Below are 23,240 nucleotides of genomic sequence, written 5' to 3'. Positions count from 1 at the left end.
AAATATACAAAGTTTAAGTTTTAAATGTAAAAATATATTTTTATAAGTTTGGCATATTTCACATCTTATTCCATTCTAGAGAGATCCCGGGCTCATATCAAATTTATATTCTGCAGCTCTAAAGGTATTATTCTGCAATAAATATATTATCTAATAGAGGTAAATATAAGTGCTTGAATTTGTGAAGGAATAAAACAAAAATTTAATTAATAATAAAGACAATAAAGGAAAATAAATTCTTTTATTTTGGCCAGAATCTTTAAAGAGCGAAAGCATGCTGAATCAAATATCATAATGTCAGGGAGTTAAGGAACACGTAAATAAATAAGGGATGCTCAGAAGCAAATTCTACAAACATTAAACATCATAATGTCAGGGAGTTAAGGAACACGTAAATAAATAAGGGATGCTCAGAAGCAAATTCTACAAACATTAAACATTCCAAAGTTACTATCTTTCCCTTCTTCATGGAAGGACTCATTTATTTATGTTTTCTTTCTCTTTGAAATAATATAGAAACTCCTGGATTTATTTAAATTCAAAATAAAGATTATACCTATGAAAGCTAAAGAATGTCTCAGTTTGTTTTGTTTTTGTTTTTTAAGATTTTATTTTTTTCCTTTTTCTCCCTAAAGCCCCCCAGTACATAGTTGTATATTCTTCGTTGTGGGTCCTTCTAGTTGTGGCCTGTGGGACGCTGCCTCAGCGTGGTTTGATGAGCAGTGCCATGTCCTCGCCCAGGATTTGAACCAACGAAACACTGGGCCGCCTGCAGCGGAGTGCGCGAACTTAACCACTCGGCCATGGGGCCAGCCCCCAGAATGTCTCAGTTTTAAAATTATTCCTTTTAATGCAGTCATTTATAGACCATTCTAAGTTACATTGACTGATAGCTAGTGAGTTTATGTGGTAACATTTTTACAGTGAAGTAAAATGATTTCTTAAGCAATTAATGGCATGATTATGAATATCGTATAGTGAGACATTCTATGAAATAGGTGCACATTTGAGATTTAACATTTATTAAATACATTTAGAGTCATTTACCTGAGTTTCGGCAGCAAAGATAAGTTCTTGAAGGACTTTGAACCGTCTGGGATGACGCACTGACAGAGCCATCTTGGCTAGAATTTCCATGACACAACGTATGTTTGTTTTTACAGGTTCTTCAGGAATGCAGGCCCCTCACATGGTTGTGTATGCTACCTTTACACCTCTCTATTTGTTTGAAAAGAAGATCTTCTCCTTAGAGAAGATGGTGAGCACTCAAGCCCAGGCAACCCTATCATTGACAGTGTGTGTGTGTGATTGTTTGTTGCGATAGAAGGTACACCAGAATTTAATGAAAATTTTATTCCTGGATTTCAGTCTCCTCATCTTTAAAATTAGGCAGTGGAACACAGGGACTTAGAACATCCAAAATTATTTTAGATGATTGCAATAGTTCCATCTAAAAAAAAAAAAAAGATGTAGTCTCATATATTTTTATCAATTCCTTCCATTACAAGCAAAATAAAAGATACATAAGTTATATATTTCAGTAAAAATCATTTCTAAATAAGAATAAATCACCTTTCCATAAACAGATTGTACATATTTTCTTACATAAGATGATTTAAATGAACTCACATCCAGAGCTGGTAAACCATGGCTATAACTTCCTTGTATCGTAAAATAATACACCCAAAAAATGTTAATTCATTTTTTCCAATAAGTCTAAAAGTGTACAGAAAATTTATAAAATACAGATAAAGGAAATGAAATTAAAATATTCATAGTATAATTACCTAGACATAGGTACTGTTAACATTTTGGCATATATCCTTTGGGTCTTTTATTCTCTACATATAATCTGTGTGTCTGTGTGTGTGTGTGTACATAAATACACACTTTTTTACACTTTGGAATTAAATTTCATGTTCTATTTGGAAACAAGTTTTTTCACTTGACACTGTATCAGTGACATTCGTCTATGATGTTAAATATTTGGCAACATAATATTTAGTAGTTGCATGTGATGCATGAGTTTCCCATCCTTTTTAAAGTTATCTTTTGTTCTTGGACATAAAAATAATTTTTTTCCTTCTCTTATAAAGGGCAAAGGCCATTTTTGAAATTTTTCCACTTCTCTTATAAAGGGCAAAGCCCATGTTTGAAATTGAAAGATTACTCTTCAATCTACTTAGACAAATGCCCTATTGCATTTGGAACTTATTGAATCCTAACCCTTTGGGGGACTTTTAGACATCTAGCACTTTTTTATAGAATTCCATATGTTATGCAATCACTACATTAAATTATAAGAAGATTAGATGGTTCAATGATATATTTATATATACAAATGTTCATTTGGTTAGTTAGAAACAGTTGAGTTCAATGGAAATTTGGTTGAGATGTAAATACCCCAACGGAATGATTATTGCGCTTTACTATGTACGTTACATTTGTCATCGAGATGATTTAACCAAGGGGCATAATGTTGTCATTCCATCTTCCTTCTCCCTCTCGCCCTCTTCTTTCTCCTTCTCTTCCTCCTTCTTCCTTTTTAGATAGAAAGCATTCTTTCCTGCAGACGTCTGGCATATAACAGGGGTAATACTGTTAAGACATTATGAATGTAGAGATAGTGGCAATTTCTCTGTTTTAATTTGAAGTTAATTATTTTTAGTCATGATTGAATCTAAGTGTGCTTCTGAGGCCTCTGTGTCCAACTTGAGTCTCTCGTGAAGATTCGAGCTGCCCATCTCAGCCTTGGTTTTCGTTGTTGTTGTTTCTTAAACTCTTTACATGGCAGTGGCCTAGGTGCTGTCTTAAATCTTCCAGAGAGACTGAATGCTCCAACACTGTGGACTGTAAAATGACACGAGCCATGCTTCGTGGAGTGCCATGGTCTCGTGTAGGGGAAGTACTGACACACTTTTTAAAACTACAAAATATAAGGATGGGATGAATGCATTACAGAAAAAAGAGTGCAAGATAATCTATTTGATCTTTTGACTGCCCTACTTAAAAACTAACGTTTAAACGCAAAATTAATTTTGAATTTAAAAGATGAAAAAACTCACATGCTTATTTATTAATTCAACAGATGTTGATTGATTGATTACCTATTATGTGCTAAACAATGAGTTCTGCTCTGAGGATACCATGATGAGTAAGATTAACATGGTCCTACCCCACAAAGTTCAAGTCCATTGAGGAAGGTAGACAAGCAACAGTAATAAAGTTAGAAAATTGGTATAACAGAGGGCATGCAAGGTGCCTGGAACATGGTAGATGTAGCATTCAAATACTGTGTGTTTGATGAGTGAACAAATGAATGAATGAGTGGAAAAATGAATATGGGACACACATAGCAGAAACACATCTTTCTGTCCAATGGTTGACTAGGGAAGTCTTCCCAAAGGAAGAACTGTGTAAGCTATGGCTTTAAGAAGTTAGCCTAGTAAATGGGAAAAATTGTGCTCGAAAGCAGAGGGAAGCTTACGTTGGAAAAGTCTGGAGGTGGAGAACTCTCTGGGTTCAGGGAACTGCTGGAGGCTGAGTAGATTGCAAGGGGAGAAGTCTTAGAGGCAGCTTGAGATATGGGAGGGAGTCAGGTCATAAAGAGTATTATAAATCCTCCCTGTGGGGGTTGAAAATGGCTTAAGGGGCCCAGGAATTAGCGAGTGTCTGTAACAGTAATTAAATGAACCTCAAGGCTGTAATGAACTGACTATAGTCTCACGGTTTCCCTAACTTGCCTGTTGATTCTTTTACATTAGCTGTTAGGATGATCCAGTTCTGGTAAAAATTGCAATATAATGGAGATATAATGTTTTAAATATAAATCAATAGAAAAAAATTCTGTTCTAATGGGATTTTGTTAAATAGAGAACATTTCTAAAAATTATAGCCCCAAAGACAATGAGACCAACATATAAAGTAAAGCCAATACTTAGCATTAAAGAGTTGGTAAAGACTACAAGAAAAGCAACAATACTTGGGAAGAAATAAGGTGTCATGAATTACCCCACGTTATCCCCCATCCTCTTGCTATTGGACATTCTAAATGGTTTTAGATTCATTTCATGGGTGATCTGGGAGTTCTAAGAAAGCCCTCTCACTTGCTCAAAGCCCCACTTCTAGAATGTTTAAGGTGGGATGGGATAAAGAAGTAAAAGAATCTTGTGTAAGGAAACTTCTAATTTATGTCTGACACATGAATTATTCAAACATTTTTCTTGCGTGCCGGCTAGTATTTCACCAGAATGTTTTCCTATTCTCAAACTCTCTCTGCCTCTAACTCTAATCTAGGGAAATCTGAGATCCTTTAACAAAGTTCTCAGTATCAAACTATAACTGTTATGAATAGCATTACTTCACAGCATTCAGAAGTATTATGTAGTATGTTGGAAATAAAATGTATGCGAAGTTGGCGTATATACCTTAAATCAAATTAGTACTTTTGCAGATTATCTAAACAATACAGTAAGTGCTAATACCATACTTAATTATTTGAGCCAATGCCTTACAATTTCAAAATGCTTTAGGTTGCTTTGTTTTCCAATGCGCTACAGCTTAAAAAAGAAAGGGAATAGACTACAACTTTGGTTGCATTGTAAGAAGGAGTTGAGATATGTAGACCAAATTTCAGGTGTAGTAAACTAGCTGGAAATGATTCAATTTATAAATATTACTCTGGACATGATTTCTATTTCGGATATTTTTTAAGTGACAATTTAACAGTAATGTACTCTCTTTATTACGATACTGAGACATTGTCTGATTGAATAATATCAGTAAATTCTCCCATAAATTCCCATTGAAAGATTACTTTCAAATGTTGGGAAACTTCTAGAATTCGACAGAGTGCAAGTTGTGGGAAAAGGGTTAGATTTTAAAATACCTATAAAAAAAAGGCATAATTCCAGAGGTTTCTGAATTTTTTCAGTAAATTGCTAACATTCACAAAAGGGATAAAAAAAGTATGTGACAATTTTCTCTGCTTTTTAATTAGACCTCTTTGAAAAAAACATTGAATCACTTTTCTCTTTATTTTTCCTATGTATAACACTTTTAAATGGCTCTTCTGGACTCAGTGGTGCACTGATTAACTCCTTCTTCTAGTTATTAATGAATTGTTGCAATCATTAATTAATCCCCGGATTCAGGAAGAACTGTCGCATCTCACGGATGCCTCCCCTCTTTTCTGCCTCCCAGAAGCACAGCGTGAGCAATGGAGGAATGGTCACAAGAGCCAGGCGTGTTCTAGCTGAGCAATAATTTGGAAGAGGCTGATAAGTGGATTCCCAGTCCTAATTTAAATAATGGCTTTATACATTTACATTTTCAAGCGTTGCTATTCGAATAGAAATCAATGATGCAAAATCACTAGGAAGAAAAATAGTTGTTGGCAAAACTGACTTTCGTGTAGTTAATGTTTTATTTTACTTTAAACGTTTCAACATTTAGACTATGAACATCAAAATTTGACTGCAGTATATATTACTTTAACTTTCATATGCTTTTTGGTTTCTCCTGGCACATTTCAGCCATCAATCAGTAACTGAAGTTCTGCTTAGATACTATTCTGAGTTGTTCCAAAGCCAAGTGGCTTCAGGAGATCTGAACAGTGCAACATGGGAAGCATCTGCCTGGGAAACGACTTGGTTTGGCAGGACACAGGGCAGCCTCTGTCCTCTGTCCTCTGTGAATGCCCCCATTGTCAGGAGCGATCACGGGGATTTCCTGTGGGGAGCGGCTGGTTGGAAGGGAGGGCAGAAACTGTACTCAAGGCAGCCACTTACCTCCTCCTTGACCTGACATACCGAGTGCAGTGGATTTTTCTGAACACTGTGTAGCAATTGCTAGTGATTCAAAAAAGAAAAAGAAAAGGAAAGGAAAAAAAACAACTTTACATGTTAAGCTCCCGTATCAAAGCTTTAACCTATAAAAATAAAGGTCGATTAACTTTGGACCAAAACTGATACACTAATATTTTTGCAATCTCATAGAATCTTAAACATTTAGACCTAAAAAGTGCCTTCTCTTTCTAGGTTCTCATTTTGTAAATAGGCAAATGAAAAAATTAAAAGAAAAATGAAAAGATGGAAAGAAATGCAATGTTAATAGTGCTTATGTTAAGGAAGGTGGGAATATGGGTTGTTATTTATTTTTTAGAACTCCTATATGTCTACAGTGGTGATAGGATTTTTATAATGACAAAAAGTATTATTTTAAATGCATGAAGCAATTGCAAGAATCCCTTTAAATGTATCTTGCACCTTTTAGGCCGATTCTGCGGAGAAGCTGAGAGAGTGCGGGCTTTCCCACATCTGTAGCCACCCTGTGCTGGTGACCAGAACCAGGTCTTGCCCAGTAATAGCACCACCAAAGTCACCTCTTGTCCCTCCCTGGAAACTCTTCCGTCAGAAAAAAGAAAGGGTCATAACAGATGAGGCTCAAGGTACTGCTCTCGTGTCATCTGAGAAGCTTTCTAATTAACATTTCTCCCGACAAAGGGCTGATAGCTCCGTTTGTAAAGAAAGATAAGGCTCAAGGCAAAACACTCAACGTCACACCTACAGCCCGCATTTCAGTTTATGTCCGAATTTTACGTCTTTCGAGATTAATTCTCCACATCTCAGAAGTTTGATTCACATCTAAGCTGACCTGGACGTATCAAGGACATTCTTTGGGTGATGGTTTTTTATTGTTATTGTGACAAAAAGGTGGTTTGTAGCAAATACTATAGAAACTTGAATAGCACGCGTTGAGCCACTGGAGTGAATTTCTACTGTGGTAATCACTCTAGGGTACCCCGCAGGACATGATCTTTGAATTCACTGATTTCTACTTAGAACTCCTTTGGGAGTTGAACTTCTGCCCTGGATTGGCTCCTGTGTTAATATTGTCACATAGCCACAAGGAGTGGCAGTTGTCCTCAGAAATAAACAGGCTCCCGCTGGCTGAGAGTGGGGCCTTGGGACTGTTCAGGCCTTATTTTTATTCTCACAGTTCATTTCTAAATTCCTCACCGTCCGTGTCTAATTCTTCACTCCTTCGATCTTTTTCTCTACAAGTCTTCATTCTTACTCCTTTTTCCATGAGCAAAAGTTTGGGTGGAAGACAGACCAAGATGGCAAGAGAAGAGATGAGTGAGACAATACATGAAAAGTCAATCTTAAAGCAGAATCGCGAACATGAGAAGAGAGGATTAAAAAAAAAACACTAATAATTAAAAAATTTCAGCCTAGCAGAACAACTCATAATTTATGTTTATTCAACATATGTATATCCTTTCCGTAGCTAATTTGGTACTTGCAGTTTTTAATGAAGGATAATAGAGAATTGGCGTGCTATGGATTATATATACGTATGTAGGTGTCTGCATATGTATATAATATAAATATATATATTTCTCATTCTAAAAAGCTTAAATTATGTTTAATAATAACAAAAGCTATTTTGTAATTTTTTTGTGTTCATTTCATTGCTTTTGCATTTTTACCTCTGTCTTTGCTAATATCTCATTATTTTCTAATTGTATTCATCCAGAAACAGTACATTGCATTCTAGAGGTTATTGCATTGGGGCTGTGCTCACAGCCTGTCACTTGAATGAACAATGAAGGCAAAGCCACAGTGAGCATCCCTCATGCTAGTTTCCTGCAGGCAGTCACTCTGAAGCTTATAAATATGCTTAAGTATTTGGTCCCATGCACCATGGCTTGTGCCCCTATTTGTGGTGCTTGCTGCTGTCCCTGCTACCAATTTAAGTATTGTTGATCCTTCATTGCAGGTGACAAGAGCACCATATCTCAGTTACAGGGTAATACATAAGTCCCAGTGGTCCTTAGGATCCTAAACAGAGATAACCACATCGATCGGAATACATACCTGTTCCTTGCCTCCTACTTCCAGCCACAATTTCCACATTTTAAAAATATAAATAACAACTGTTAACCGTGTCATTTTTCTCACATTTTCTTTCTGCCTACACTGGTGCAGCCAGTACAGCTGGCAGCAAAGACTTCTCTAGCACAACATGCTTTCTCCTTGCCAGAAAAGAACAAAGATGAAAGAAATGTCTGCTTTGGATGGAGAGGAGAAATGATCAATTCATTTTTTGTTGAGACCTCTCTGACCTTCTCCTTCCTGCCTCATTATTTTAGTCATTTATTTACATCCCTTGAGTTTCTGCAGTGGGCTGTTGGTGCCAAGAGAGTGTGATATGATGCTGAAAGGAAATAAAATCTTTTACAGTCCTGTGCCCCATAATGATGTTTTGGTCAATGATGGACCGCATATACGACAGTGGTCCCATAAGATTAGTTTCATATAGCCTAGGTGTGTAGTAAGCTACACCATCTAGGTTTGTGTAGGTACCCTCTATGGTGTTCACACAATGACAAAGTTGCCTAACAATGCGTTTCTCAAAATGTATCCCCACCATGAAGCAATGCATGACCGTACTCTTAAACACTACATTTTAGTTAAATGCATAGAGCTACGCTTAAAACACTTGTTCATTCAGAGCACCCAGGAGGGGCTGAATGAAAGAAAACGTATTGAACATACAGCTATTTCCTGATTTGGCTGCTGATTGGCGTGTAATTATATGTAAGTGACTGCTTTCGTCAGCTGGGGAAGAAAACCTAAGGATTGGCGGGATTCCCTGATTTCAGTGCCCCACCTCCACCTCGAGGCTCACCCCATAGTTGTCTTTCTTCTCTCTATTGGGTTTAGTAAAGTGAAAATTAATAGAAGATCAATTTAGAGATTGCCACGGAACAAGCACAGAAAAGTCACATGCACTGTGTCAGAGCCTCACTTTTTTTCCTCCAATGGGCATCCTTTCCGCCGTCGCAGGAGTTTTTGCTGAAATGATCATCCCTAATGTTTAATTTCAGTGTTCACCATGTTAGTGCATGGGTTGTGTCCCACATCCACTGAGAATTTCTCACTGCTAGGTCAGCTTCAGACTCCTTCAGGAGTGCCCACAGATCCTTTCTTGACCTTCTGCTTTCTTTTCTACTCATGAGCTTGACTTTGTTGCCTGTTCTGTTCTCCCACTGCCATCTCATGCCTTTGTCCACATTTCCTCTTCATGTCCTGAGCAATGTGGGGTAGAGGTTAACTAAGAGAACACGTCTTAGTAAAAGACTTGTATAGAAATTCAATCCTGTACTTGAAACAGCAGCAAATGCCGAGCAGTAACTCCTGAAGACATTGCTGACTTTCTTCATCGAGACTTCACTGTTTCATGTTGTCAATGTGGAAAGCAGCTGAGGAGATTAAAGAAATCTAAGAGTGGCCGAATCTATCAAGCTTTTTCAATTAAAAAAACCATATGTATCCTAGTACGTTCCTATTTAACTCTATTGAAATTTGCTGGGTAAATAGTAATCTAATGAGAACTGCATTAAATGTTAAGTTCGGCGTGTAATCTTGGAAGATTTTTGTAAAAGTACATCACACTGCCTGTTTCTTTTCAGAATTGGTAATAAAGAAGCCTGAGCAGTTTCTTGAGATTTCAAGTCCGTTTTTGAATTATAGAATGACTCCGTTTCCAATTCCAACAGAAACGTAAGTACATAGCGTTCTTTCCCACAAATGCATCTTGTTCTCAAAAGAAGTATTTTGTGACTTGCATGGTTAAAAAGAACAGACTAATGGGGGCATTTTGAAGAATTTTCATTTAAGAAAAAGGCCAAATATATGTATAAAACATACTACAGGATATTTCCTTGATCTGGTACAGGTTATGATTTCACCAATCCACTTATTCAACAAACCTTTTCTAGCCACCTTTTGTATGTGATTGTTATGGGCTGAATGTGTCCCCTTAAAATTCATCTGTGAAGCCTTAACACCAGTGAGGCTGTATCTGGAGATGGGGCCTCTAAGGAAGTGAGTGCGGTTGAATGAGGTCGTAAGCTTAGTGTCCTCAGAAGAGGAGACCAGAGTGCTCTCTCTCTCCATGTACTGAGGAAAGGCCACGTGAGGACACAGTGAGACAGCAGCTGTCTGCAAGCCAGGAACAGTCCTCATGGACACTGACCACGCTGGCACTGTGATCTCAGACTTCCAGCTTCCAGAACGGTGAGGGAAAAAGTGCTGATGCTTACGCCACCCAGCCCATGGCATCTTGTTGGGGCAGCCCCAGAGGACTAACACAACAGGGCAGTCTATTTCACTCGAAGGTAGAAAGATAACACACTTGTCTTGCCCCACATCGATATCAGCTTCTGGGGGAAGCTGGATATCTAAGTAAATAATTACAATAAAATGTAATCGTTGGCATTACAAAGGTATGTCCCAAATTCCATGGTTGTAAAACCCTCAAAGAACCTATTCTGCAGAAATGATTAGAGCCTGAATATGGGAGTCCTGATGTCAGTGATGTGCGGGAGGCGGGAGAGCTTGCCGGCAGCTGTGATGCAGGTCACTCTCCTGTTGGATGTCATGGCTCTTCCTCTTCCTGGGGGAAGGGTTTGAGGTCCTACCCTGCCCCTCTTCCTCCATCACCCACGCGTCATCTCCCAATTTAAAGCTGCACTTCAGCCCTCAATGGAAGCTTTACCTGAGGACAAACTTTGCAACCAGCTGCTGTGAAGGGGACCGGATAGTTACAGCCTAGTAAAACCAGAGATAAATGTAATGTAATAAGATAGTGATATAAAGTGAAAGAAATCCTGCTGCCAAAATAACATGGATGACTCTCACACAAGAAAATAGACCAAAGAAATCTGGTTTAAAAAGTACATGGTTTGGGGGCCGGCCCAGTGGTGCAGTGGCTAAGTGCACACATTCTGCTTCCATGGCCTGGGGTTTGCTGGTTGGGATCCCGGGTGTGGACATGGCACGGCTTGGCATGCCATGCTGTGGTAAGCATCTCACATATAAAGTAGAGGAAGATGGGCACGGATGTTAGCTCCGGGCCAGTCTTCCTCAGCAAAAAGAGGAGGATTGGCAGCAGATGTTAGCTTAGGGCTAATCTTCCTAAAAGAAAAAAGACAGTACATGGTTTGTTTTTAATTATTCTATTAATATACACTAAGAAAACAAAAACAGAAGGCAAAATATGGTGTGGGAAGTCACGACAGTAGTTATCTGTGGTGAGGAGTATGGGCCATGATGGGGGGGTGCATCTGGCAGGGCTTGCTAGGTGCTGGTCATATTACTATCCTTTGATCTGAATAATGGTAATATGGCCATGTTTATTTGGTGATTTTTCATCATTTTACATTTATGATTTGTGTCCTTTTTGAATGTATTTTAAATTTCAATAAAACTTTATTAAAATTTTTGGATGGCCTATGTCATAGGTCACACATACAACAGCCGTTAGGTATGGTTTAGCCTTCTCTTAGATATATCAAAATCTATGAGAGGAATATAAGCATATAAGCTGATGAAGAAAAGCGGTCAAAATTTCGATCAGAAGTCTGCCCATTGAACTGTGCCACTTTTAAAGCCTCTTGACATCACAGCCGGTTAATTTACATTTAATGGCCTCTGTCGAAGTAGAAGACATTAGGGAGAGTCTTCAAATCTTCTACCTTTAAGGCTCTTGTCATTTCTCTGCATCGATTGGACACTGAAAAGTGTTGGAGGAGACACCGTAGGCAGCGCCGGGAGACGGACAGTGGCCGTTAGAAGTGTCCAGCCGTGAGGGACAGCTTCATAAACAGAAAAGACAATTTACTGCTACTTTGGCTTGAAAGTTTGTTACTGTTATAAAATTGTAAATCCAGTTTTCCTCAAACTTTCATTTTAACTTATAAGAAATCTTATCTTATACATAAATCTATCAACTTCCATAAAAGTTTTAAATAAATTTAGTTAGCAAAATGTAAGTACTTTAAAAGCCAAAAATCACAGCAAATAAAATCTTTCCAAGTATTTAAATCATCATAAAAGTTCAAATAATCAAAATCATTTATTTTGAGAACCTTAATTTTTCCTATAATACTATCAGTTGTTACAAACCAAAATTTTCTTATCCCTTTTAATTTAACAATAAAGCTAGAATTAAATATTAAGATATATATTTGAAAGCCTAATTTGTTGGATTATGTAACATGCTAAATTCTTTCATATGTTAAAAATGCAAAATACCACATATACACAGAATTTTCCTAAACCTCACATAAAAATGTTAATGCCTCATAATTTTTCTAATTAATTTTGTACTTAATGCTACCCACTAAGATGATGATTTTACCATTCTGAATAATTTTTGATTATCTGTCAACTGATGGAGATTGCGTGCGAATCAGAGACTTTGTGGGTCATAAGAAGCGGAGCTGCAGGCCACCGGGACAAACTTTCTTGTGGCTCAAAATGCCGCACTCAGACTTCCAGAATCTCTACACCAACAGGGACCACAAATGGTTTGGTCTCATGACCTGAACTCTCGGGGTTACTCTCTTTCTTGATTGCCTTATGCCCCTTTCAGCTTTATTCCTTGATTAAAGTGGATGGAATTCTGTAACCCAGATCCAGGTGACTCCAATATTTGATTGGATCCAGCTAGTCTCTTCAGTGGTTGGATCTGTTGTGAATTCCCGAGGATACTCATTCTATCTGGCAGAGCCCAAAGCAAAGATAGGTGAATGGCATTTCACCCTGTCCGTGTGAAAGACACATCCCTTGTCGCCCTTTGCTGTACAGTCAGAGTTCTCCGGTCAGCATAAGCGCGAGCCCTTTCCCTGGCGAGCCCTTGAAAGTGACTGCTATCGCAGCTGCCTTTCTTCAGAGCGCTGCCACTGTCCCTACAGGCCGGATTTGCCCGGTCTCCGCTCCCGGTCTGATTTGGGAGAATCAGAGCGTCACAAATGTGTTTGTGCTGCCCTCTAGTGGCAGTTTCAGGTAAATCAGAGAGGTTTAGCTTGAGGTGAATTAAGTTGTGTGAACTCCAGCAAGGAAAAATCTAAAGTTTAGGAAATCTGTATACATGAAATTTAATTTTATCTTTGAAACACACTTACCAAAAAGATATATACTATAACAAATGCCTTTTTATTGCGCCTATAAATGTCTAGCTAAGGGAATGGCGATTTGGGTCACATCAGCAATTACTTGGAAGGAAATACTGTATACTTGGGTAGCTAGTAGGAATGTCTCAGTTATAAACTTAAGCACTCAAGGCTCATAATTAAATTTTTGACTTGGAGTCCTATTTCACTGATACATTTCTCTGATATTTAGCTAAATCAATTCTAAATGTTGTCAAATTCCCAATATCCAAAGATGATGACTATAGCTTTAAAATAAACAGTGTCCAGGAATTTTCTACACCAATGCATTGACTGACAGAGAATATTTCTTCAGTAAAATGGAAAGCAATTCAACGTTTTTAACAAGAAGCAAAAAATCATTGCTGATTGTAAAAAATGAGAATGATAAAATGAACTAAATCAGAACTTCCTATTGTTGACAATACTGCAGCTACTTAATATACAGTGGAATATTATTCAGCCATGAAAAGGAAGGAAATCTTGCCATCTGAGTGAACATGGATGGACCTGAGGGCATTATGCTAAGTGAAATAGATCAGACAGAGAAAAACAAATACCATATGATCTCACATATATGTGGAATCTAAAACAAAACAAAACTCAGATATAGAGAACAGATTGATGGTTGCAAGAGGCAGGGGACGGGGAGGTGGACAAAATGGATGAAGGAGATCAAAATGTACAAACTTGCAGTTATAAGATAAGTCAGTCCTGGGAGTGTAATGTACAGCATGGTGACTATAGATAATAGCACTGTATTGCATATTTGAAATTCGCTAAGAGAGTAGTTCTTAAAAGTTCTCATCACAAGGAAAAAAGTTGTAGCGATGTGTGGTGATGAACGCTAACATGTTGACTAGACTTGTTGTCGTGATCATTTTGTAATATATGCAAATATTAAATCATGTTGTGCACCTGAAATTAGTATAATATTATATGTCAATTATATCTCAATAAAAATATAGCAGTTGTTTATTGGTAACTTCAAACAAGAGATTAAGGTAACAGAAGTTTTGTTTTGTTTTTTTCCATTAGTCAGTTTGTAAAATCTTTTATTAAGAAGGGGGTGGCTCCAAGATCTAGTCTATTTTCCCTTACTGAAAATGAAGAAACTGCCACCCTCAGCCAGACAGACTTAAGTCAATTGACGGCAACTGCGTCTCAGGTAACTGTGTTACTATTATCATTCATGCTTATAATTCTTAATTATAAAAGATTTTTTCTTAAACTGTGGAATATACTGTACGTAAAAAGAATGTATAAGGTGCATCTGAACAGAATAAAGAATACTGTTAAAATAAGCTTCTTACGTATCCATCACCTAGATCAGAAAATGGAATAGTCATCTCGTATGGAAGTCCCCTGCATGTCTCTTCTGGGTTATATTTTCTATCTGCCATTCAGAGTTGGTATTAGTCAACTCTATACTCTTTTCTTTTCTTTTCTTTTTTTGGTTAGGAAGATTGGCCCTGAGATAACATCTGTTGCCAATCTTCCTCTTTTTGCTTGAGGAAGATTATCTCTGAGCTAGCATCTGTGCCAAACTTCCTCTATTTTGTATGTAAGATGCTGCCACAGCATGGCTTCATGATCAGTGTGCAGCTCTGCACCCAGGATCTGACCCAGCGAACCCCACGCTGCCAAAGCAGAGCGTACAAGCTTAACTGCTGTGCCACCAGGCCAGCCCCAACTCCATACTCTTCCATACTCTTTTAATTTCGCCAATTATGTATATATTTATTAAAAATATTAGGTTAGTTTAATTGTTAAATAATTTTATTTAAATGGGTTTTTGTATGAATTCTTCTGGGACTTCTTTCACTTAACATGGTTGACGAGATTCGTCTCTTTTGTTGCCTGTCACAGTTCATTCATTTCACTGGTTGAAGGTATTTATCATCTGACTAGCCTGCCATTTTTGTTTCATCTTTCACAATGTTATTGACTACATTCGCTGCTTCTTGTTTCTTACTGCTGCAAGCGATGGCACCATGACCATTGTTGAATGACCCTGTATACACGTGCACCTAGCTACGTAAAGATTATTACCGCTGAGGTAATTGCCATGACATATACAACTTTTCTTATACAACTTTTTGTAGAAGCTAATTCCTACCTTTTTTCATTTGATTGCTCTTCTAGGACACCTTGGTAGGCCGTCCCAAACACCAAAAAAATAAAATCCCTCTAAACACCGTTTGCCACACAGTCAAACACATCAGATATTCTATAAATGCCAATTGTTTTCCTGGAGACGTCACCCCTGGAATCCTTTGCCCTCTTGCTCCAGTTCAAACTAATGGAAGCTTGCACCTCTTTCCTCTGACAGATTTCCTCTTTTCTGGAAAGTATATTCTCCGAGTTTACACTCTAACTTTGATGGGGCACACCTTGCAATACTTCCTGAGAAAAGACGTAGGAGCAGTGAAAATTATGAGAACTTGTATGCCTGCAGATGTCTCTATCCCACCTTCCCACCTGATGTATATTTTGGTGGGATATAGAATTCTAGTTTGCAAGTCGTTTCTTTCAGAATTTTTGAAGCTCTTCCTTGATCCCTTGTCTTCTACTTTCAAGCGTTTCTCTTTTTATTGAAACTTTATTGAACATCACTACCCCCCCTCCAAAGAAGAGTGAACTATGTTCATCACGTGAGGTGATGGATGTCTTAATTTTCTGGACCCTGGATTCTATGGTGTATATGTACAGCACAGCACTGCTCTGGAGAGTACAGACGACACTGTGATTCTTGATCATTTGCGTGTGACTCTCTGTCCTCTCGGAAAGTTTTTGGACCTTCTTTTCATCCTTAGAATAATAGAATTTCACAATGACTGGCCTTGGTATGAGTTTTTTATGTGAACTGCACTGGGTTCTCCGTGAGCCCGTTCAACCTGGAATTTGTGTTTTTCAGTTGTAGGGAATTTTCTTATACAGTTCCTTGAGAATTTCCTCTTCTCAGTACAATAATATTAAGTACATTCACATTACTGTACAGGCAATATCCAGAACTCATTTCATCTTACAAAGCTAAAACCCTATACCCACTAAACAACAATTCCCCATTCCTCCTCTCCTCAGCTCCTTAAAATCACCATTCGACTTTTTGTCTGTATGAATTTGACTACTCTCGGTAACTTATGTAAGTGGAATCATACGGTATTTGTATTTTTGTGACTGGCTTATTTGACTTAGTATGGTGTCTTCACAGTTCATCCATATTGTAGCATGTGTCAGAATTTCTTTCCTTTTTAAGGCTGAATAATATTCCATTGTACGTAAATACCACATTTTGTTTATCCGTTCGTCCATCGATGAACACTCAGTGAGTGAATAATGCTGCTATGAAGATGAGTGTACAACTATCTCTTAGAGATGCTGCTGTCGATTCTTTTGGGTATATACCCACCTGTGGAATTGTTGGATCATATGGTAATTCCATTTTTAATTTTTTCAGGAATTTCCATACTGTTTTCCATAGCGACTGTACCATTTTATATTCCCACCAGGAGTGCACAAGGATTCCAATTTCTTCACGTCCTCACTAACTCTTATTTCCTGTTGTCGTTTTTTAATAGTAACCATCCTAATGGGTGTGAGGTGATATCTCATTGTAGTTTTTATCCACGTTTCCTTAATGATTAGTGATGTTGAGTATCTTTTCATGTGCTTGTTTACCATTTCTATATCTTCTTTGGATAAAGGTTTATTCAAGTCTTTTGCCTATTTTTTAATCAAGTTTTGTTGTTGCTCTTTGTAGAAGTTCTTTCTATATTCTTGATGTTAACCCTTTATCAGATATATGATTTGCCAATATTTTTCCCATTCTGTAGGTTACATTTTCACTCTATTGTCTGTGTTCTTTGATGCACAGAAGTTTTTAATTTTGATGTATTCTAATTAATCTATGTTTACTTTTGTTGTCTGTGCTTTTGGTCTCATCTCCAAGAAATCATTGCCAAATACAATTTCATGAAGCTTTTGACCTATTGTTTTCTTCTAAAAGTTTTCTATTTTAGTCTCTTAGCCTTTTGTATCAACTTACTGTCCAAGCTTTCTGTTGAATTTGTTTCACTTTTCCTACTTTACTTTCTCAGAGCTCTCTCTTGTTCTTGATTATATTTTTGTAGAATCTTATTTGATAGATGAATATCCTCTCATCTTTCTGATATTGCTAATTTTAAAAATTGCTGTCCATATTATTGTTTTTGTTTTCTGTGAACTTCCCAACCCACATCCATTATTTTCTTTCCTTCACGTAAGAATCTTTCCTTGATTGTCAGGTGACACTTTGCTGTACACAAGTATTTAAGGAATTTCTGACATTAAAGAGCTGCTGCTGGGAGCAGCTTTATAACATGGATACAGCTTGTCGAGTGGAGACTGTAATTTAGGTAATTGGGAATGAATGAGCTTCATTTTGGGGTGAGATTAGCTCTGAATGTCAGATTCCCTGGGAGTTTCCCTGTCTGTGATCAGCTTCTCCAGTTAAGGGTCCTCTAATCTCCCTGGTGGGGTTGAATAGGGTCACAGAGGTTGATGTACACTTGTCCACCAGTGCTACTGAAGCCCAGCAGCACAGAGGAGCTGGGAGTTCCAAGGTTCAGCGTGCGGTCTTTCGCTTAATTCCTCTCCTCTCTGTACATAGCCTCTTCTGCTTCCCATGGTATCTGTGAACTCACGTCCGGAGATTTCTCAATTACTTTCTCCACTTGAAGCAACTTTTAGTGTCCTGGTTAGGCAGAAGAGGGCTCAGTGCTAAACCGGAAGGAATGAGGGAGAAGAAGAGGGGATTTGTCTGTTCCTGATATAGACACACATCCCAATCTTGTGTTGTCAGCCCAAATCTCGTTCTCTCCTTCTCAGATGCCTACTGATTGTTTCTGGGGTCCTAAGGCATGGCTGGGCTTGCTTCTCACTAGTCTTTAGTATCCAGTTATCTCTCCTCTCCTGTCTGCTCCATCCGCTTTACTTGAGCCAAAATATTGTTGACATCACCCATTATTGGTCTCTATGAGTTTGTGCCATTTTATCTTTTACACAGAGAAAACTCAGTTGTACATGTAAATTCAACTTAATTTCCCTGTTAAAATTTTGAGGAACAACTTTTATAATTTGAAACCAGTCTTTCTAGGCTCTGTAGATTAATTGTGAATTATAATCTCATTATACTCAATCTGTATTAATGACAAGTGCCTCATAATGAGTAATATATCTGCTTAGAGATACTGTTTTAATTTGACTTTTATTATAAGATTCAATCATATGATAAATTCACATATTCTTTGTTTAAATGTCATAAGCTTAAACCCTCAGCCAATTATTTAATTAAATTCACATCTTTTGAATTTTAAGGTTAAAAATAAATTCTCTGTTTTACTGTATTTTTTAGTAATTATTTGCAGAAATCTATTTCTTCAATGTTTAAAGATTATTAATTCTTTTAAAAACTTTGATGCTTTAGAAAGCTGTAGTATTTTGTTAAATTTATAAGTGGTTTCTTAATGTATTCCTTTCAATTCACAGGGTAATCTTGCTTCACAAGTTACATCTGGAAAAGGTAAATTAGTAATGTCATGATTTTTTTCACAGACATCAAAGCACAAAGGGCTCTTTGCTTCTTGAGATCTTTTCGTTCTCCCTTCTCCTGGCTCTCAGCCTCTCTCCAGTGTCTCCTCTGATGTGCTGAGTCTAATTTGCTCTGGGCTGAAAAAATCAGATAATCTCTCTTGTTAAACTCAAGCTTAAAGTCAAAATAAAAGATGATCTGATTAAGGCCCATGAGTAAAGTTCATGTGTTTTAATGCATGCGTGCTGTGATCAAAGTGCTGAAACTACTACGAATTCCTCAGTTCCTAACTAAGAACTTGGCCAAGCTTCAAATCCAAAAAAGTATGTGGCATGTGTATATATAAAATATGGGTTCACAAAGTGTATGAGAACTTTATGCATTCCTTGATAAACATAAAATAAGATCACAGAATCACTAACAATAGGGAGTGATTAAGTGGCTTACTGAAATGCATTTATTGCAATAAAACTTTCAAATTTTTCTTTCTTCTTCTGTTGTCAGAGCCATCCCCTCTTATATGACTATGTCTGTCTATAGCATATTTTAAGTACGAAAGCTAGCTAACTTCTGTTATATCTATAATCTCTAAAGAATGTGTGCACAAACTTATGAAAATGATTTCAAAACTTCTGAATACTCTATTATGAGGATAAGTGATGATTGAATTCTCCCCACTGTATGAAAATGTGTCTCTGTATGGACCGCCACAAACTTGAGGCCTGCATGTAAATGATTGTATCAGTAAATGTTTTTCAAAATAGACTTTGATCTATGAGCTTCCCACTACAATTTTCCATATCTTAATAACTTCATATTTAACAACATAGATGTGTTTGACATATTTACCTTCTACTCTGCACAGATGAACTAACAGACCTTGGAATGAATGACGCAGCTCATCAAGCTGAGGGAATCGGTTTAGAAAGAGATTTGGTCAGCCAGGTGACAGAGACACAGGAAAAGTCACAGGAGGACCTTATAGCAATAAATAATGGTGTTTCTAAAGAAATATGGCTAGATTTTGAAGACTTTTGTGTATGCTTTCAGTAAGTATAAATTTTTTGTGTGTATTGAATATAGTGGATATAGAAGCTACTAATTTTTAGTTATCACTTAAAAGAGTTAAGCCAATATTAGTCTAGTGTTGATATAATCTCTCAGAAAATTTCAGTTCTGCGGTACACTGTCATCACCTGTAGTCACCATGTTACACAATGGAACCTCAGGCCTTCTCCATCTTATAACTGAGAGTTTGCACCCTTTACCAACCTCTCTCTATTTCCCTCACCCACTAGCCCTGGAAACCAATTTTCTCTCTCTGAATTGTTCTTATTTTTTAACTTTCATGTGTCTTTAGCTTGTTCTGCCTGTAATTATTTGATTCTAAGAAACTTAACATGTAGTACTAGTCTGTTGGGTATAATGGCAATAATCCTTTTTAAATAATGTTTTTCAGGAATATATGTATTTTCCACAGGCCAAGTTCATATTGCTTGACCTTTCAAAAAACAGAATTCAAGGTAAAAATATTATGATCTCTTCTCTTTCTCTTCTTATACTTAAAGTTTTAGTAGAATCATGCTAGTGAAAAACATCTTCAAATTTATCAAGCATTTCTAAACTTGTAACATTATCATATCTAAAAAAATAATTATTAGGATCTTCTACTAATCTATTCTCCGGGAAATGAGCAAGACTTCGCCACCTCATACCCTTACATGTGATCCATCTGGTTGTCATAGTAGTTCAATTCTGAGCCGCGTTATTGTATAAATTCACGTTAAGAAAATTTTGATTTATGAATTAATGAAAGAGAAGCACAAGTAAATTTATTATATTTGATTTCAATTAGTGTTCACCAAATTGCGTGCAATTCCTACAACATGAGCACGTTTTCGCTACCATTTCTGTTATTTTTGCCCGTGTTCCTCCCTCTGGCCAGAGTTCATTCCCCTTCATGCTTATTGTTTCCACCTGGCTAATGCCTAGAAGCCCTTCAGAGCAGCATGGCTGTCCTTGACCCTCTGAGACCTCCTTCCCTGTCCATAGGGTCTGGGTGAGGCACGTATGTACCAAGTATGACTCATCCTCACCCAGAACTTACCTCCCTCCATCCTGTTTAGTTACTTCTCTGTGCCCCTCCACCTCCCTGCCCACTTGATGTCAAAATCTTTAGAAGGACTCTGTCTTTTTGTTCAGTTGCAATACTGGTCCTGGCATGAGGCAGGAACTCAATAAAAAGTTGTTGAATGAATGAATTAACAAATCTCACATTGAGTGGAATTTGGGGGAAAAATATAACAGGTATTCTGGAAAACTAAATTGTACTGAAACTTGCATGTTGCTTGTATGGGGCCATCCAAGCCCAATGATAATCCCACACCTCCACCAGCAGTATGCAGAGCTGGGGGAAGCAAGGAGTCTTGGAGATGACTTTTCCCATCGCACTTGTACTAGATGAAAATGCAGGCAGAGAAACCTTTTGAGCATCCTCAAAAGGTGCTCTCTGTATTTGGTGGCCTGATCGGAAAGTAAGGATCAGGTCTGTGGTAGTGGCTGGACCCCGGGAGAGGGGGCCAGAAACGGTCCAACCAGTGCTGAAATCTATCTATAAAACACCCAGAGGAATGCTTTGACTTACAAAGATAATAAAACTGTTCATTTAGAGTAACTGAGCCCAGAGTACGGTATGAGAGTAGTATATGGTTTATAGTTAACTTGGGCATATTTATATATTCGAATAATTGGCAATAATAAAATGACAGTCATTTATAGGAGCTTACTGTATTGCCAGCCTCGGTTCTTTGTTACATGAACTCCTCATAGCATGCCCTGTGAAAGGATTATTATTATCATCATTTTTCAGGTAAGGAAACTGAGGCAGATCAAGGCTGAGTAAATAGCCCAGGATCACAAAACTAGGCAGTGGCACAAACATCAGGACAACTGGCTGTCTGACGTGGCGCCCATGCTCTTCTCCTGAGCACGCCTTTGGGAGAAGCAGAGGAGGATCTTGGGGCCGGCTGCCTGGTTTTGAATGCAGGCTCCACTTGGGGTGGGACTTTGAGCAAGTTATTTAAATTCTCTTTGCCTCAGTTTTGTTATCTGTAAAATGGCAATAATAAAAGACCTGTGTCATTACAGTTTAAAAGTAAGTGAGATAATGTATGTAAAATGCTTGGAGGAATGCCTATCACTTGGCGAAAATAAATGTTGGCTGTCTTTATTATTACTAAAGGCAGTTTGCATATCACCATCCTAATATCTATGTGTCTGTGTTTGGAAAATGGCCAACTGTTCTTTATTCTAATCTTATTTTTTTTAAAGTGATGGTAAATATAGGGTTTTTTTTTTCCTTTTAAAGTCCCAACTTGGCAAAATAAAATTATGACATCCCTATATGAGTCTCTTCACTCTTTTGAAATTTTTTTATCAATGTTGTGAGCAAACAATAACTTTTTCTTAAAGGTTTTGGAACGCAAACTTAACAGCCTTTAGTATGGCTGAAAGGAAGGATGGGTTGTGGTCTGAAGCCAGGTATTCCTGATTTTAGTGGCCACAGGCGCTGTCAGCTGAACTGGGAGCAAGGAGACTGAGACCTCTCCTCTCCCCACTCCTTAGAGGATCCATTGGTGCTCAGTGTGGGACCTGGGCTGGGCGCTCTCAAAAGTGCCTTGTGCTGGCACCAGGGCAGAGTGCCCTTATGTGGTCTCCAGGGCCACTCTACCCCCAAATTCTCAGACTCTTAAAAATGACAGCAAATGAGCTCTGTGCAGAAACTCCTCCTCAGGCGAGCACGCTGGGCTGGCAAATTCAGGGGCCTGCATAGTCTTAGATAGTGAATATTTGAAACAACTGTCTCTATCACCCACATGTTGCAGCTAAAAGGAAACAAATGAAATAAAGTGCCAAATGCTAACTATAGGAAAATCTTGGGGAAAGCAATCACTTAAAACATCATTACATTGTATCAGGCATTTCTAGCAATCTTGTCATAATGAAATAATATTTCCTTTTTCACAGTACTACTAGAGATTTTTCTTTCATATTTTAACTGGCTATTTAAATATTCTTGTAAAATAATATGAAAAGCTTTTAAAGTATAATTGCAATTAAATTCATGTAACACGTTTACCACATACCATCAGTCAAATCACGTTGAAGCACTGAGAATTGGAAAGGCAATGATAGCATAATAGTCGAGAATACCAGCCTTGGGGTCAGGTAGATAGTTTTGAATCTCTACTTTTGAATCTCAGCTTTGCTACTTGCATGCTCTGTGACCTTTGGCAAGTTATTCACCCTCTCTGTGTTTCAGTTCCTTCATCTATAATTATAGATACCAATAGTACCCACATAGGATGGATTGAGATCATGTTCATGTAATTCTTATGTGGTTTTCCTTTAGAGGAACTTCTGGTTTTACTCAGGGCTCTTTTGCATCTCCAAAACAAAAATCCAGTCTGGTGATTAGCATACAATGGATATACTTCTGAAGATCTCGTAGAAAGAAGGAACAGAAGGTTTATATCACATACCACTCTGCAAAATACCTTTTAACATGCTCTTTAGACATTTCTGTTCTCTACCAAAGCTACCCTGCGGCCTGTCTACTTATCAGGGACCCATTCTCTGAGCACTGCTCGGCCCGGGCCCAGTCTC

At 37.7% G+C, this 23,240-nt stretch overlaps 1 protein-coding gene across 6 annotated transcripts in view; it reads left to right on the top strand.

The window, feature by feature from the left end:
• Window positions 1-23,240, top strand: part of ADGB (androglobin) — a 171,680-nt gene that overhangs the window by 69,912 nt on the left and 78,528 nt on the right. For 5 of the 6 annotated variants that reach the window (XM_046669036.1, XM_046669034.1, XM_046669032.1 and 2 more), the window contains 7 exons: window positions 1,164-1,258; window positions 6,274-6,448; window positions 9,479-9,569; window positions 14,042-14,171; window positions 18,533-18,566; window positions 19,441-19,624; window positions 20,035-20,098. In XM_046669036.1, coding sequence (XP_046524992.1) covers window positions 1,164-1,258; window positions 6,274-6,448; window positions 9,479-9,569; window positions 14,042-14,171; window positions 18,533-18,566; window positions 19,441-19,624; window positions 20,035-20,098 — 773 coding nt within the window. The remainder of the gene's footprint in view (window positions 1-1,163; window positions 1,259-6,273; window positions 6,449-9,478; window positions 9,570-14,041; window positions 14,172-18,532; window positions 18,567-19,440; window positions 19,625-20,034; window positions 20,099-23,240) is intronic. The other variant, XM_046669033.1, reaches the window with a different exon arrangement.

This window comes from Equus quagga, chromosome 8 (assembly GCF_021613505.1).
Source record: "Equus quagga isolate Etosha38 chromosome 8, UCLA_HA_Equagga_1.0, whole genome shotgun sequence".
Classification (NCBI taxonomy): domain Eukaryota; kingdom Metazoa; phylum Chordata; class Mammalia; order Perissodactyla; family Equidae; genus Equus; species Equus quagga.
This window is presented reverse-complemented; position numbering and strand designations above follow the sequence as displayed.